The 15196-nt window shown below is 40.4% G+C and overlaps 1 protein-coding gene across 1 annotated transcript; it reads right to left on the minus strand.

Annotated features, from left to right (window-relative positions):
• Positions 1 to 1069: 1069 nt before the first annotated feature.
• Positions 1070 to 14700, minus strand: vps35l (VPS35 endosomal protein sorting factor like). The gene is made up of 30 exons (XM_079261236.1): positions 14675 to 14700; positions 13942 to 14041; positions 13575 to 13757; positions 13360 to 13479; positions 11544 to 11568; positions 10901 to 10980; positions 10653 to 10781; positions 10487 to 10571; positions 10351 to 10407; positions 10159 to 10255; positions 9824 to 9871; positions 9105 to 9198; positions 8813 to 9013; positions 8658 to 8704; positions 7489 to 7600; positions 7223 to 7339; positions 7081 to 7134; positions 6924 to 7004; positions 6772 to 6834; positions 6520 to 6605; positions 5396 to 5476; positions 5239 to 5302; positions 3147 to 3245; positions 2983 to 3060; positions 2786 to 2900; positions 2466 to 2605; positions 2150 to 2315; positions 1855 to 1973; positions 1381 to 1530; positions 1070 to 1266 (listed from the first exon to the last, which is right to left on the minus strand). The coding sequence occupies exons 1-30, from the start codon at positions 14689 to 14691 to the stop codon at positions 1168 to 1170; spliced, it is 2907 nt and encodes a 968-aa protein (XP_079117362.1). The 5' UTR covers positions 14692 to 14700; the 3' UTR covers positions 1070 to 1167.
• Between the last annotated feature and the right edge of the window lie 496 nt (positions 14701 to 15196).

The following is a 15196-nucleotide window of genomic DNA, read 5'->3' on the forward strand; positions in this document are numbered from 1 at the left end:
GGTCATCAATGAAAAAAAGTCCTCATATAAATATTACAGATCAATATTTGTTCACCTTTTTATTTTTTTTGCTCAAATCTTTCAATTTAGTAATTTCTTTTAAATGCCAATTTGATAACCTGTAAATGTATTAATGAAAAAATACACAAGTTTCTTTTTCATCATACATGGGGATTAAAAATCAGTCTTTAAAGGGACATTGTGTAACATTTACATCCGCCTGACGTCGAAATCACTACAGTTGTAACGCATGCGTGTTCTGGCACCTCACTTTCTAAAAAACAGGCATCGAAACTACGGTAGCCACCGTGTATCAAAAAGCCTCGGCAGTGTTGTCCCATTGATTTAATACACTATTTTCAGCAATTAGTGTTGTAGTTGGTATTTAACCATAAAAGGGTTAAAGTTGAACAGATTTAAGGTATTTAAATTTGATTTTTTTCTCATTAAAACTGACAATGTAATTAGGAATTTCAAGAGTTAAAAGATTTATAAAATCTGGTATTTTTAATAATGATAGAAATTGACTGAAAGACTTGAGGAAAAAGAGAAAAAAAAAAATCATGTTTTAATATACATTGTTAGGAAAGAGTGTTTTTGTCTTCCAGTTACCTGAAAAATTTTATTTTTTAGAAAAAAAAATCATTCCATATGGGGAAATGCATCCAAAATGGTGACCCAAAAAATGACATGAATGAACAAAAAAAATTCCCTACTGACCTTTCAACATCAGCTCATCTGGGAAACTAATGACCAAACTTGTCTGAGGTCGTTATGGGCGATCTAAATAAAGAAACAGCCAAATATTCCACATTAAAAACTAAACCCCCCCAAATATTTTATTGACTGAAATCCTACATGCAGAATAATTGGAAGCACATGGTCAGTGTCAGACAGTGCCATCCTAAATCTTTCACCTTTAGCGGAGACGGTTCTGGTCTGCTGGAAGACTGAAGCTGAGGAGGACGGATCAGGAGGAGAAATGTTGCAGACTTATCTTTTGCAGTAAGACGATGAAATGAAGAGACGAGCAGTGTGAATACGTCAACCAAAAGGACTTTTTACTCCATTCATATCCTCACACAAACAGCTTTAAGGTGGCTTCTGGTTAGTCTCTATTTACAACAAAGTGACGTCAGAGCAGTAATAAACTTTTAGGTGGGGCGTTCAGGTACGGGACTGCAGCGCCAGCCTCTGGACTGTGTCCGACAGGTGCGACATGTCAGGTTGTTGAGCCTGATGTTTGATGTACTCCAGAGTCCGAACCTGGAGCGGACACAAAGGGACAGGAGGAGTTGGATTTAGTTGCGGTTTGAGCAGGAATCACTGAAGCGGCTCTACGCGGAGCTGCTGAAGGACTCTTTTACAATGTCAACTCACAGAGACGCGAGTCTCGCAGTATCCATGTTTGTGGCTGAGGTTCCACAGGTTGATGGCCAGCTGACTCAGCTTGTTGTTCCTTAGATCACCGTGAGCCAACAGGACACCGAACAGAGAGAAGGCCAGAGCGCTTTGGCGACGAGTGCTCTGCTGCAAGAGAAGCAGAGGGATGTGTCAGAGCGGTGCTTTGCAGACCTGGATGTGCGCTTAAACACGAGTATGTAAATCTAAAGTTACAACTCTATATCTTTGAATAGAACTACACACCACTCACTCAAACTCCTGTTTCTATTTTTATGTCTTTATCTCTGTGTGCGTCACTGTGTTCATCTGTTCTCTAAGGAGCGCTGCAATGCAAACGCTTCCTCTGGGATTAATAAAGCTTTTAGTCTGATTCTGACTCTTGTCAGCTGAAAAAAGCAGAAATGAGCATGGAGTCTTCATGATCATGCGGAGGTGTTTGTCTGTACTGACCTCATCCCGAGTGAGTGTCTTCAAATGGTCCAGGATCTGTCCAATCAGTGTCTCGCAGAGCTTGTTGATCTCTGATAGAAACTTGGGATCGCCTCCATATAGTGTCTCGTTGGAGTCCACTGGAACATCGACAGGAAACGTGCATTTGTTTACAAAATGGGGTCATAAAAAGCTTAAAATCTCAACAATTTAATTAGCAAAAATAGAAAAGTTTATGAACAGAAGTTGAACTCAATGAGATTTCTAGCCAGTAAAAACCAGATCTATGTGTATGCATGTGTTGGTGAGCTGTTACCTTTAGGAATAGAATAAAGATAGGTTTCCTGGCTCATGGCAGCCAGCAACGGCAGAGCACTGACGTAAACTCGCACTTTTGCATCGCAGTTTTCCTCCCAGGTGTAATCCTGAACCATGTTGAGCAGACCGCGAACCAAGTAGAGCACTCCATGTTCTGGATGGTCCTATCAACACACTCGAGGATGAATCAAACCACAAGGGGACATTATGGGTCCGCTGGATCGCCTATGAACCCAGATCTGCTCTCTTTGCTAAACTGTCTGGGGAGAAATAACTAAATAGAGACATAATGAGAGAGAACTGAAAAGGGTTACCGGGACAACAAGCAACGTGGCCAAAAAGTTGTTGATGAAGTCCAACAGGAAGCTTTCTGAAGAGCGAAGTTTCCCCTCAACGCTGATGGAGCGAGGAACCTCGGGGAGAATGCTGACAGCTGCCTTCAGGAAAGCATCCGCTGAAGGAGAGGGAAGAAACGCAGGTTAGGAGAGCGAAAAAGGGTGGATCGGGTCAGAGGGACATCAAGGAGTAAGGAGGGGAACCACAAAAGGAAATCAATATGAGAGAGGTTGATTTTTTGAGATAAAAGATGCCAAAAGAAGAAGAAATAATGAAACAAACTCAAGTAGCTGCTCACCCTGAGAGAGACACTGGTTGGCCAACGCAACCTGACCGGACAGCAGATAGAGGTTGAGACGACTGAAGATGCTGCTGAGAGACGGGATGGTGATGAAACTGTAGGCAGCACATGCCTGGGGGACGAAGAGAAACGTAAAAATTCATCCAGTAATTAATGACTTCCTGTGGGGATGTTACAGCTGCGTGTCGACCCACTCTGACAAAAGCAGCAGTTTTTCTAGAGTGACTCCCTCTCATCACCCTCCTGGTCTCCATGGCCAGCTGGTTCACCGTCTGACAAGCGGAAGAACACAAACTGGACATGTACAGAGTGTTTGTGCGTGATGATATTAAATGGTAGAAGCATAGAGTTTACTGACATGAATAAGTTGCACCAGGACAGGCTCCAAGTTGCAGAAGGTAGCTCTGGCCTCCACGCAGAAACTCAGCTGCTGCTCAAAGTCACGACCGAAAGAGACCTAAATGGTGCAAGAGAGAACGCGTTACGTTTTGTTACGTTAACAATGGCAAACTGTGTCAGATATCATTATTACTAATTAAAATCAAAAGGTAAAAACCTGTTCAGAGGTTGTAGAAATACTGCTGTATAATACTAATGTTATGCATCTTTACATGTGAACAAGCCTTTGCTAAGTGTTAGGCACAACAGGTAAATATTTCCTAAATGCCATCATGACCAGTGCACGGCAGGTGCTTCTAAATAAAACAAGGCCTCAGAGGTGTGAATCTGCAGGACTGCTTTAATGGTAATACAACTGGTCATTCATTTTATTTGCTGATATTATTTTCTAAGGAAAACTTTTGTGTGCTGAGCTAGAAGGACTTATATGCTGTTTAAATTTTTCTTTAAGTTTTTCACTTTCTTTGTGCTCTAAATGCAACTATAATGTGTACAATACATCCTATTGTCTAATAATTTCCTAGTTGTTATGACTGTAAATATAAGTTGCACATATAACACAAAAGGCTGTAATCGCCTGTTATAGAAAGTTAAAAAATTCAATTAAACAGTAAAGACCAAAAATAAAAACTTAGGTTTCTTTATAATGCAGAATAGTCAAGCTTGATATCTTTCACTGCTGCTGTAGCTTTTTAAGAGGTGAAAGGGAATGTTAACAGTTCCACAGCTAAGCTAGCAAAAATAAAAGATGTCTTTATAGCATGATACTAGTTAACTCTCCATCCTCATAGTCTTTGATTTCATCACCACACTCCTTCCTTCTAGATCTTAGATCCTTTTATCTTTTATCTTGATCATTTTATCTTTCCATTGATTTTAATCGTGCCTTCAGGGCTGGATGTAAATAATCAAACTCAATTTTTCCATTTTCCAGTCATTCCGTTACCACTGGTGTGACCCAGGGATGTCTACTGGGGCCCCTTTCCTTCATAATGTACATGCCCAATGCTTTGCACATGACACCCAGCTCTTATTCTACAGTCAAACTAATTCCCTTCCAAACTGTCTCATAGTGAACTAAAAGCCTTGTTTTCGTCACATTTACCAAAGTTAGCAATGAGAAAGCTGAATTTCTCCTGACTGACTCCAAATCTGTACTGTCCAAAGGTCGGGGGTGTCCGAAGTCGTTCCTCAAGGGCCGTGTCCTGCAGGTTTTTGCTGTCTGTTTCAACACACCAGGCTTCAACTAATTGGATTCAGCAGCCAATGAAGTTCTGCGCTATGACTGATGTGTTTTGGAGCATGGTAGCATAAAAAACCTGCAGGATTGTGGCCCTTGAGGACTGGAGCTGGAAACCCCTGCCTTAGGTCAAGAATCCGGGTCCCATCCTAAACTGTAAACTCTTGTTTCAATCCCACACCAATAGCACCACTTGGCATACATCTACGTAGCCTTAAATGCATAGCCCCCCTCACCTTCTTTACTACTGTTCATTGTTTAGCTGCTTCCTTTGGTTACTGCAAATCCCTACTTTCTGGTCACTAATACCTCCATAAGCTTCAAATAGTCCTGAAATCTTCAACTCATGTCATAACTCAAACCCCTCTACTCTACAGCAGCTACACGGGTTTTCCATTAAAAGTCCACATTTGTCTGATCTTGCACACATCGCTGCACTGTCCCATTCCCTCAGATCCTCCTCTTCCTGTTGCCTGCCCTACCATGCCAGCATGGCGCCATCCCTGCCTTCCCACCAAAGTCAGCTGCAATGACTCGTGTTGCTGTTCACCTCAACATCAGATGACACCATCATTGTTCAGTTCTTCTCTACACAGTTGACATTTGCCAGCTTGGTTTGAAATGCTACTAAACATGCCTAAACACAGCTCAGTTCACTTCACACAGAACTTGTGAGCAAACAAAATGCTTTGAAGGGCTGCTCTTTTACATTCTGTTTGAGTTACATTCACTAGAAACACACTGTGAGCTGTTTTTAAAGGAGCCATGGCTGAAAAAGTTAAAAAGCCAAGCTGGAATCGAGGAGTCTCACCATGCGGATGAAGCCTATGATCAGCAGAGCCAAAGATCTTTTCTCGTCCTCAAGAGTGAGCGCGCTGCAAAACAAAAAGATGCAGATGAAATACAAACAAACAGCAGTTTTGCTCAACTCCAAGAGAATATAACTTTCAAATATATAAAAAGCCTACTTGACAGAGTCGTGCATGGTCTTGCAGATGTGCAGCATGGCATTGAGGATGACCGGGTCTCTGGTGAGTTCTACTTGATGTCTGAACGAGACAAAAAGACACAAAACAAGACACAGTGAAGCACATAGCAACAGAAGAAATCCATAAATCTAAACTAATTGTACAACCCCAGTTCCAAAAAGGTTGGGATGTTGTGTAAGGATGCAAACAAAAATAAAAGAAAATGATTTGCAATTCACAAATATTATATGAAGAACAGAACATGTATAGAAGGGAGGCATTTCATTAAGAATATTAGTTTATCTTTAATTTAATGTGAGCAACACATCAAAAATAAGGTAGAAGACTGGCAACAAAAGCCTGCAAAGTAAGTGGTACTAAAAATAGAAACCAGTAGAAGAACAAGTAGTGACTATTTAGGTTAACTGGGAACTGGTCAGAGAGTTGGAGTCTTAATAAGGTTCAGCAACCTGCAAAGTGTGTATCTACAAACTTTGACACTAAGGGTGGGAAATCGAATAGAAAAAAATTGAATATGTGGATTTATTGCTTCACAATTTTAAAATCTATTTGTTTTGAATCCATTTTTTTTTTCAAATAAATAAAAATAATCCCCTATAAAATTTTTGTCTTTTTTATTGTTTCTTTTGATCTTTTAACTTGTCATCTTTGGCATTATAGCAGCAGAATGATGGTCTGGCAACTATGCTGTTTTTTTCCTAATTAAAATGAAGAAAAATGACAAGTTTAAAAAAAAAAAAAAGGTTTTAAATTTTCTTTGTTTTTAGTCGACAAAAATCAGCAATATCGAAGAATTGTAAGAATCGCTATTTAAATTGAATCAACACCCCGAAAAAAAAAAAATCGGATCGGGACGAAAGATATCATCACAACCCCATTTGACACCATTTAAAATGCTCTGAAAGTAAAACTGCAAAGATGTTTAAGTAAAGGTGCATTTGAGACGTGTTGCTATGAGCTCATATTTCCAATGAAACAGTAACATCTCCCTTTTTAAATATCTGATGTGCTCTCTGTGTAGTCGCGACTACAATCCGAGTGTATGAGCCTTTAGGAAGTGGAGGTGTACAATTCAAACCAACACGTAAAAACATGGCTTTTACTTGATGAAGACTTCCATGATGGACTTGCAAACCTCCACCCTCACGCTGTCTTTCTGGAACATGTCTAAGAATGGCAAGAAACGCTCCTGTGGAAGACAAGAAAAGCCACGGAACTGAGGTAAAAAGTTCTACATGTTTCCTTGTCGTAATGTGCGCTGCAGTGCACTTAGCTTATCACCCTTTCAAAATAGAGAGTTTAACCTGGTTAAATAAACATTGAATCAAACCAAGAAATGTAAAAAAACTGCTCACCATGGAGAAGAGAACAGAGAAGTCGTGGAAGTAGGTGAGGATCTTCCTGATCACTGACTGCAGCTGCATGCAGAGCAAAAACAGAGCAGTTACTACCGAGCAGGCAGAGCGGCGACGGGCGAAGATGGCAGCAGGCGGGTCATCCCGTTAACCTGGGGGTAGGCGTCCTCGAACGCTCGGTCAGGGGTCATGTGCTTGATGATGTCAGCCAGAACAGTGTTGACCTCACGTTTCTGAGAGCGAGAAAAAGATTTTTGTTTTCTTTTTGTTCTCCGTTTCCTCTCATGTAAGAAACGCTTCGTGTCTCACCGTGAAGTGTCGGCAGGTAAACTCCACCCAGATCTCAGCACAGTTGATGTAATCCTAAAAACAGACGGTTACGTTTCTGATTAATAACCCGGGACATTTTAACTGCAGTACCAGCGTGGTACGTCAGTCGGTGTTGCAGAACCTGCGGGCTGCGGACTTTGGTGATGACCTTCCAGGCTTCATTGAGGATGGTCAGCCTCTCGGACTCTGGAGGATCTGTGCAGGCCAGACTGCGACCCAGAGACCCAAACAGCAGATGCTGCAGAGAAAATGACAAACATTCAGTCATGTTTCAACCAAGTTTAGACCAAAATCTGAATAAAAACTGCACATAACCAGCTTTTCCCCTTCTGGTGAAGGTTTAGATCATTACACAGGAAGGTGAAACATCAAACTGTGAACTCTAACCTTTGGAAAGCCAGACTCATCGCAGTCTTTGATCATGCCGATGAAGTCAGTAGCTCTGGCTGCCACAAACGCTGGTCTGAACGCCCTCATGACTGAGTTCAGGAGCAAGGCACTGTGGGAAATGGAGACACGTTGAATGTTTGTTTTAAACACTAAACCTTTACTCTTCTAGCGCTAAACCATATCAGTCACTCCTATCATGTGCTGGTTATATTATCAGTTGTTAGTCAGCAGAACTTTAAAATCATAAACTCATCCTGTGAAGCAAGCAAACAAACAAACAAACTAAAAAAATCCGATAAAAACAGCTTTTTCTTTTTTGAATCTCTCTTTATTCTAATAAATACAACAGATGGAGATGAAACCATTTGAAAATGCACCTCATGCTTCAACAACCACAGATGGGAAATATATCTCTCTCTCCTTTTGGATTTAAGACTGAGAAGAAGAAACATCAGTGGAACAAGATATTTTCCACTTCAGGCCATGTCATTGACTTGATGCATTTTTACTGAAAAGATGGAAGTTCTTCTCTCTGTGGAAATATCCGTCCTGACAAATGACTACATCATCCTTAACATCATCGTCATCATCATCAAACTTCCCTTCCTTTGACAGGATGAGAAAAGTGTCCAGCATTTCAGCATCCATCTGTGTTTTTACCATCTCCTTCTGTCCTTTACCAGACACTGACCCAGACAGTCCATGATTGTGGTTTTTTTCTCTGGTTTTTATATTTAATTAAAATGTATTTGACTGGAGGTTCCAGCATCATGTCATTGCCAAATGCAACTTTCTGATTCATCACTTTCATTAGATAACATCTTCTTCTTCTGTTTAACTCTTAGTAATGGTTTCCATTTTGGATATAAAATCCGTTTCTTTCAGCTGGTTTGGTAACTCCTATTTCTGCTGATTTGTTTACTGACAACTCCCCGGTCTACCTCAGTGTTTCCCTTTTACAAACTTCCCATTTTGTTTGCATTTGCTGCAGATTTTAGACACATCTGACTGGAAATAACCAACATCTTATGCAACACTATGAGGAGGTTTATAACCCTTTGCAGCTAATTAAACTCAGTACTGTAATAATAATAATAATAATAATGATCATTTATATTTGTGCTAAAAGATCAGCATTCATCATCATCATTTTGTTGCTAACTTACTTATTTGCCAGCGTCTTGCATCTCTCCATCATCTCTGTGAGCAGCGGCTGATGAAACACAAACATGTCAAAATGAGAAAAAACAGTGAGTCTGTGTGTCTGCACGGCTTTGATCAAACTTTTCTTTTATGTCTGTAAATAAATGCAGGTGAATACCTCCGGAGCTCTGTAGGCGATACACTGCAGGATCCAGTTGATGGCTGGCGAGTAGAGAGTCAGGTACTCTGGGACCTCCACCCTCTGTATGACAAGCTGGTTCTGGATGTTCTCGCTGCTGATCTGCCTGAAGGTGGCGAGCAGGTCAAAGAAGTTTCTGTTCAGGCTGTCCTTCAGGTGGGGGGCCACCTCCATTCCCACCTATAGTTCAGCAATTTCATTCAGATTAATCTTGAAAAGGTTTTTTTAAATTCAAAAGATGGATAAAAGTTCGAAGCTGAGCATGTCTCACCCTGCAGAGGTAAGCTCTGGTGTATGCAGCCACCAGCGGATCCCCGATCCCTCTGATCATGGCCGTCAAGCGAGGGAGTGTCTCCTGAATGCCGCTGTAGGCAGGGAAGGACACAAAATGATTGAATCAAATCTTGTCTTATGACCAGTGGCGGATTTAAGAGATTTGGAGCCCCAGGCAAAGGCAGGCATGGGGTCCTATGGTAAATATTGCAGTTTCTACTCCACTACTGAATATTATTTGCGTTGCTAACAAACAGCCAGTGTAAAAGTCTCTTTGCTGACTGAGAGGACCGTGTATAATGACAGGGAAGGGTTGCTTCACTCGATGGTACGAACTGATCATTTATTGTGACGAGTCATTCTTTAAGTTACAGATCAACTCACTGACCGCATCACACACACACAGATCACATTAGGTATTAGTGCGCGGGCCTATATACCAGAAGGGGGGGGCCCCAAGACACACATAATATAATAATCATTCTGCTGACAATTTAGTGAATGCATTTTAATCAAAAACATAACTTTTGTTAGTAATAAGTAACTAAATAATAAATAACAACAAGTGTATGACAAGTTTTATGGGGCCCTAAAGAACTGGGGGCCCTAGGCAACCGCCTAGTTTTGCCTGATGGCAAGTCCGCCCCTGCTTATGACGCCATTAAATTTGATGTTATTTATCTGAATATTAAAACTAAAACGCCATTTTGGACTCACGATTTGTTGAGGAAACGGTTGCACTTGAGGATCGCAGCTTCAACATATCTGTACCCAGAAGTTAAAGATGTACACACACATCCACGTCACACACCGTCAGTACAATCTAAACAAGTCTTTGTTTACTTCAAAACAGGTTCAATTTTATGTCCAGATGAATCTAGAGATAAAAAAAAACTCTTCTAAAGAACCAAATCTGTACAAATAACGTGCTAAATGTAAAAACTGATATTTATATGTTTCTAATCATCTAAATATAATTAAAAATCAAAATAATGATCCTAAAAGAAGCTCTTGAGAGCAGATCACAGTTATAGAATAGTGATCAGGGATACAGTCGGGGCAGCAGCTCTCTGATGGAGGCAATCTTGAAGAACCAGTTGAGGCAGGTCTCCTTCGCTGTGTCGTTCACGTCTTCAACTGTGAAGGAATCTAAGGGGACAAATACAGGAAACAAACTGAGTACGATCACCTGAGAAGCTCCAGAGAAGCTGTAAATAATGACTACATGAGTTAGCGGCGTTTACCAGGCAGCGGTATTGGGTCTGAACACATGCTCCAGATTCGGTCGAACACTAGACGGCCTGAACAGGAGCAAAACAGTCAGAAAACTTTCCAGCTTTTATGAAGGACCGAAGTGAGAAACGACAATTGTCCACGCACCAAAAGTGTCAAGGATGTCCGTGATGAGAACAAACTTGCTGGGGTAGAACTGGATCACTGACGTGTCAGACAGAAGCTTGGAGCACTGAAATGGAGCGAAGACCAGGAATCAGTGCTGAGATTCTCTCAGAGGGGACCAGCATCGGCGCTTCCAGTCTGGATTTACCTGGATGACAATCTTCAGAGCTTTGACCTTCTGGTCAGAAGCCCAGGCCTCCTTCAGGGACTGGTTCAGCTCCTCGATGCGGTTGGCATAATCCTGCTGGGAGAGGTTCAGCAGCTCTCTCTGGGAACCCTGAACACACACACAGTCAGGTCTGAATGACACTCCTGCTTAAAAACACTCAAAACTACAAACCCAGGTCGAAAACATCAGGACAGCATCAGACACCAGACAAGGCTGCTGCATCCTACCTCCTCCAGATCATCCAGCTCCTCCAGGCGAGTGCGAACTTTCTCCGAAACAGCCGATGATCCCGGACTGGGAGCTTTTCCTGTCAGGAGTCAGACATTCACTTAAACCAAACACAAAACGCTGCACTGATGGCTTCCTTAAAATAAAAGAGGACCGGTTGGTTTTACAAACCTTACAAGACCGCAATCACCTTTTTCTTTGGTGTGAAAACAAGTTGTTGCATCGTAAGTACGCAACTAAGACTCAGTTGGTACCTTTAAGCTTTTCATCTATCCTCCCTCTACCAGTGAAATCTTCCTGATGCTTTCTTTTGTTTAAATTTTACATCCTTTTTCCTACAAACACATTTTAAAAAAGGTGACAAAGAAAGCCTTCTGCATGTCAGAGTAATCTGGATTAAACCACGCTGCTCCCAATATTTATCAGCTTGTACTTAACCTGTTTGGAGCTACTAAACTTCATCCTGTTTTAATTATTTCTGACAGCAGAACTTTTGATTTTGCAGTTCTAATGGACAATTTCTTCCTGTTCAGTTACCAGGTGAGTCTCATGGCAGAAAGAAATAAAATAAATGAAGCTTTTTCATCGTGGATCAACGCGACCTTGTTCGGTTACTGTGTTGAGGTGAAGCGGCGGTCTTACCTCTGTCAGAGCCCATGAAAAGATTCTGTTGAGACAAAGATATGACAAATCTGGTTTCAGTTTAACAGAACATGACCGTGTTCAGCAGCCAGAGTGTCAAATTATTGAGTTAATTGCAATTAATTTGTGTCGCATTTAGTGCATTGTTTTTTAAATAACTCTTAATCTATTTTTTAATCTCTAATTTTACTGCTTTATTATTTATCATCATAACAAGGTTAGGAAACACAAATCAGTCACACCCTCAAGTGAACATTGATTGGTTGGTATTGTATTTAGGCTTGTTGAGCAGACTGCTGATTGGCTCGCGCCGTAGTTGGGAGGGCAAGGTGCAGAGTCTTTAGTGGGAGACGTGAAAATGGAAACTTTTTCCTTTAAAAACTTCCCAGAAAAGCTTTTTCAGCTACAGTATTTACTCAGGGGGAATCCAGTGTAGATTTAAGCAAAAACTTTCACATCTATAGTGTCATTAATAATTTTCGATTTGAAAATTATTAATGAATTTTCATGAAAATTTGAATATTAATGAAAATATGAATATTAATGAAAATTTGTTATCCAGCTTTTTTTTCCACTCATCTCTGCTTCGGTTCTTCTTCAGATGGTACGACATTCATCATACCTCAGAAGTGGAAAGTTTACACTCAATTTCTTTTTGTTTTGCTATTACTGCTGCAAAATGTATAAAAAAAATATAATAAAGTATCAGTATTTGAAGTAAGACCAGCACAGGCTTATATGAGATGGCTGCATAGCTCAGGAGGAAGCTTGATTCCAGGTTTCCCATGACTACATGCCGAAGTGTCCTTGGGAAAGACACTGGACTGTGTGTGTGATGGAGCAAAAAACACTTTATATAATAAAAGTAGAGGTACAGTATGAATGTGTGTGAGTAAATGGTTGAATGTGACGTGTATTAAAACACTTTGCGAGGTCTGATTGACTAGAAAAGTGCCATATAACTACAGAACATTGACCGTTCGCTTAGAAATACGAAGCATGCACAGGTGCAGAAATGGATTGCAGCACTTAAAAGTAATGAAAGTAAACATTTGTTTTAAGAAGGTTTCCTCCGATAACAAATGATGGAGTTAAATGTGCAACATATCAAATGGAGCATTTTTAAATGCAACAGCTGTGACAAGACACCTACATTCAGAAATGAGTTTCTCTTGTCAAGATGGGTCAAATTCAGTTTATTTAATACCGGAAGAAGTTGGGGTTTTTTTATGCATTAATGTGTTAAGAAATATTGTATTTACCAGATTAATCTCTTTGTATTAATGCGATGATTTGGTAAATCAATGTAGACCTTTAAAAAAAATGATAATAAAAATAAATAAATAAATAAAAAACGAAGATCTAGCTTCCCCCTAAAATTATCTTGAGATCCCAGTGAGGGAAGAACATCCCAGTTTGGAAGCTTGTTTAGATTTGATGTTCCCATTTTTTCCCAGCAAACTGATTGATGGATGTGTTTGATTACATCAGAAAAAAACGACTGTGTTGTTTATCTTTCTTTTTTTGTTGTTTTTATTAACAAGCTGAAAAGTAGGATTCCAATTTTCCATTTGTCATTGAATGCCCCATCAGCATGGCACTGTAAACTGTTTTTCTTTATTCGTTTCTATGAGTATTTGCTAATAAGTACTGCAGATACCAAAAGAAGTGAAGCCTGATGAAGAGAGGGATGGAGTTGAAATAATCAGCTTGAATAGAGGTGCAAAAAGAAGATGCTACTGCCGTCTCTTCCTGTTATGTTGACTGAAGTATATCAGATGTTGCATAATGGCTGTTAAGACGCGGGGAGACTCACAATGGAGAGCTTTTCAGTGGTGGTGAACCTGGCCAGGATTTCCCCTCGCTTCGATGACCAAGGTTCAAAGTCTGGTCCCACTGCCTCTTCCTCCTTCTCTCTCCTCTTCTTCCCAAGCTCCTGAAAACATAACATTTTATTTTTAAAAATCAGCTTAAAATCAATCAGATCTATTTTTTTTTAATTATTCTGGATCAGTTTGCGTGTGAACGGACCCCTGTGGAGCTGCTCTGTGACAAAGCTGGAGGCTCACTGGCCGTTGCTGCAGCAAACATGGATAAGGGATCGGTCCCATCCAGCATGGAGCTGAGGGGGTCCGGGGGTGCAGAGGAAGAAGAGGATGAAGAGGAGGAGGTGCTGCCTTTGCGGGTTCCACGCCGGGTCTTTGTATCTGTAACCTGGATGGGTTAAAAACATGTTACACTGCCGCACGTATAATTTTGCTGTATATGTGCTGTTACTTTGACAACTGACTGGATTGTGCAAGTTATGAAGTAGAGATTGAGACAATAATAATTTATATAAACTAAATCAGACTGAGACAGGAGAGCTGAGTAGATGACTGCAGGAGAGCAGGCATACCATGATGGGTTTGAGGGGATGATAGTCTCCAAACTCCAGCGTGGCTGCCTCAGCACGACACCTCTGCAGCTCTGCATCATAGTTGCGCCCACGGGAATGCCTGTGTACACGAGGGACAGACAGCAGATGAAGAACCTTTACAGAAGACACAATTCACTCTACAACACTTAGATGCATCCCCAATAGGACATCAGAGAGAGTGCTTTTAACACAGGGGTGAGTTTATGTGTCAAAGGTTGTAGGCACATTTGTGACAGATGTTGCATGCTTCCTATTCTTGGCCTCATGGCTCAAATAAAAGTGTTTTATAATGACAACTGGTGACTAGAAATTGGATCCACCCTGAAAATAAAGTATCAGAAGTGCATAGAAGATAAACACTAGCTCTAGTTGTACTAATGAAACACATCCAGAATATCAACCCCTTTGCATCTTTACAAAAAACAGAGCATTATTTCAAATAAATAAAAGTATTTAAAGTTCAGCTTTCTCCCATTTCTCTTCTAAAACATCTTTGCATGTTTACTTCAACACGTCAGTAAAACCTAGGAAGCGATTGATTGTTTAACTGTGTATATTTTTTACACCAAAACGGAGCCAAATATGACATTTAATTTAAAAGTGTGACTATAATAGTACTTCGAAATCCTGCTTGTAATGTTAAAATGTTCGTTTAATTGATCTGTGTCTACAATGAAGAGATTTTTTTAGCAAAACACCCCAAGCATCTTACCACTGCACAGCAGCCATTTTTCCAGGTCATATGACACCTCGGAACTTCGTAGTCAAGACCAAATATAGTCAAGCGTTGTTTTTCACTCTCAGACTGGTCTCTTGGGAAATATTAATTGCTTTGCTCATTAGAACCTGTGTTCAAAATAGGTAATAGTATTTTATAGCATCAAATGTGACGCCAAAAAAGGTATTTTCGAGTCGTTTTAAATATTCCCCTTGCGGAAGATAACTCAATTTCCCAGCATGCATTTCTTACATTTGGAGAGGCTTCCAGCACAAAGATGAAAAACAAGAAAGTGATATGCCACTTTGATTATTTCAAATCCCGAAGTGTTTAGCATGTAAGTGCCCATTAACCTAACGAGAATGATTTCTTCTTTAGTGAATAGATGTTAAAAGTCACTATCATATCTCTGTATATTTGACTTCACGCTAGATTATCATTTAAATACATTTTGGACAAAGTCGCGAGAGTAGCATTACATTTCTCTCATTGTAACATCTGTGTAATATACGATCT

The sequence above is a fragment of the Telmatherina bonti genome (genome assembly GCF_933228915.1).
Source record: "Telmatherina bonti genome assembly, chromosome: 21".
Classification (NCBI taxonomy): Eukaryota; Metazoa; Chordata; class Actinopteri; order Atheriniformes; family Telmatherinidae; genus Telmatherina; species Telmatherina bonti.

Bases quoted from the DNA above. Each gene is read 5' to 3' on its own strand.
- vps35l (XM_079261236.1), bottom strand. The intron at 11,569-13,359 runs GTGAGTCTCCCC...TTGTCTCAACAG, and splicing joins CCACTGAAAAGCTCTCCATT to AATCTTTTCATGGGCTCTGA. The intron at 7,135-7,222 runs GTTCTGCAACAC...GTCTGTTTTTAG, and splicing joins CCAAAGTCCGCAGCCCGCAG to GATTACATCAACTGTGCTGA.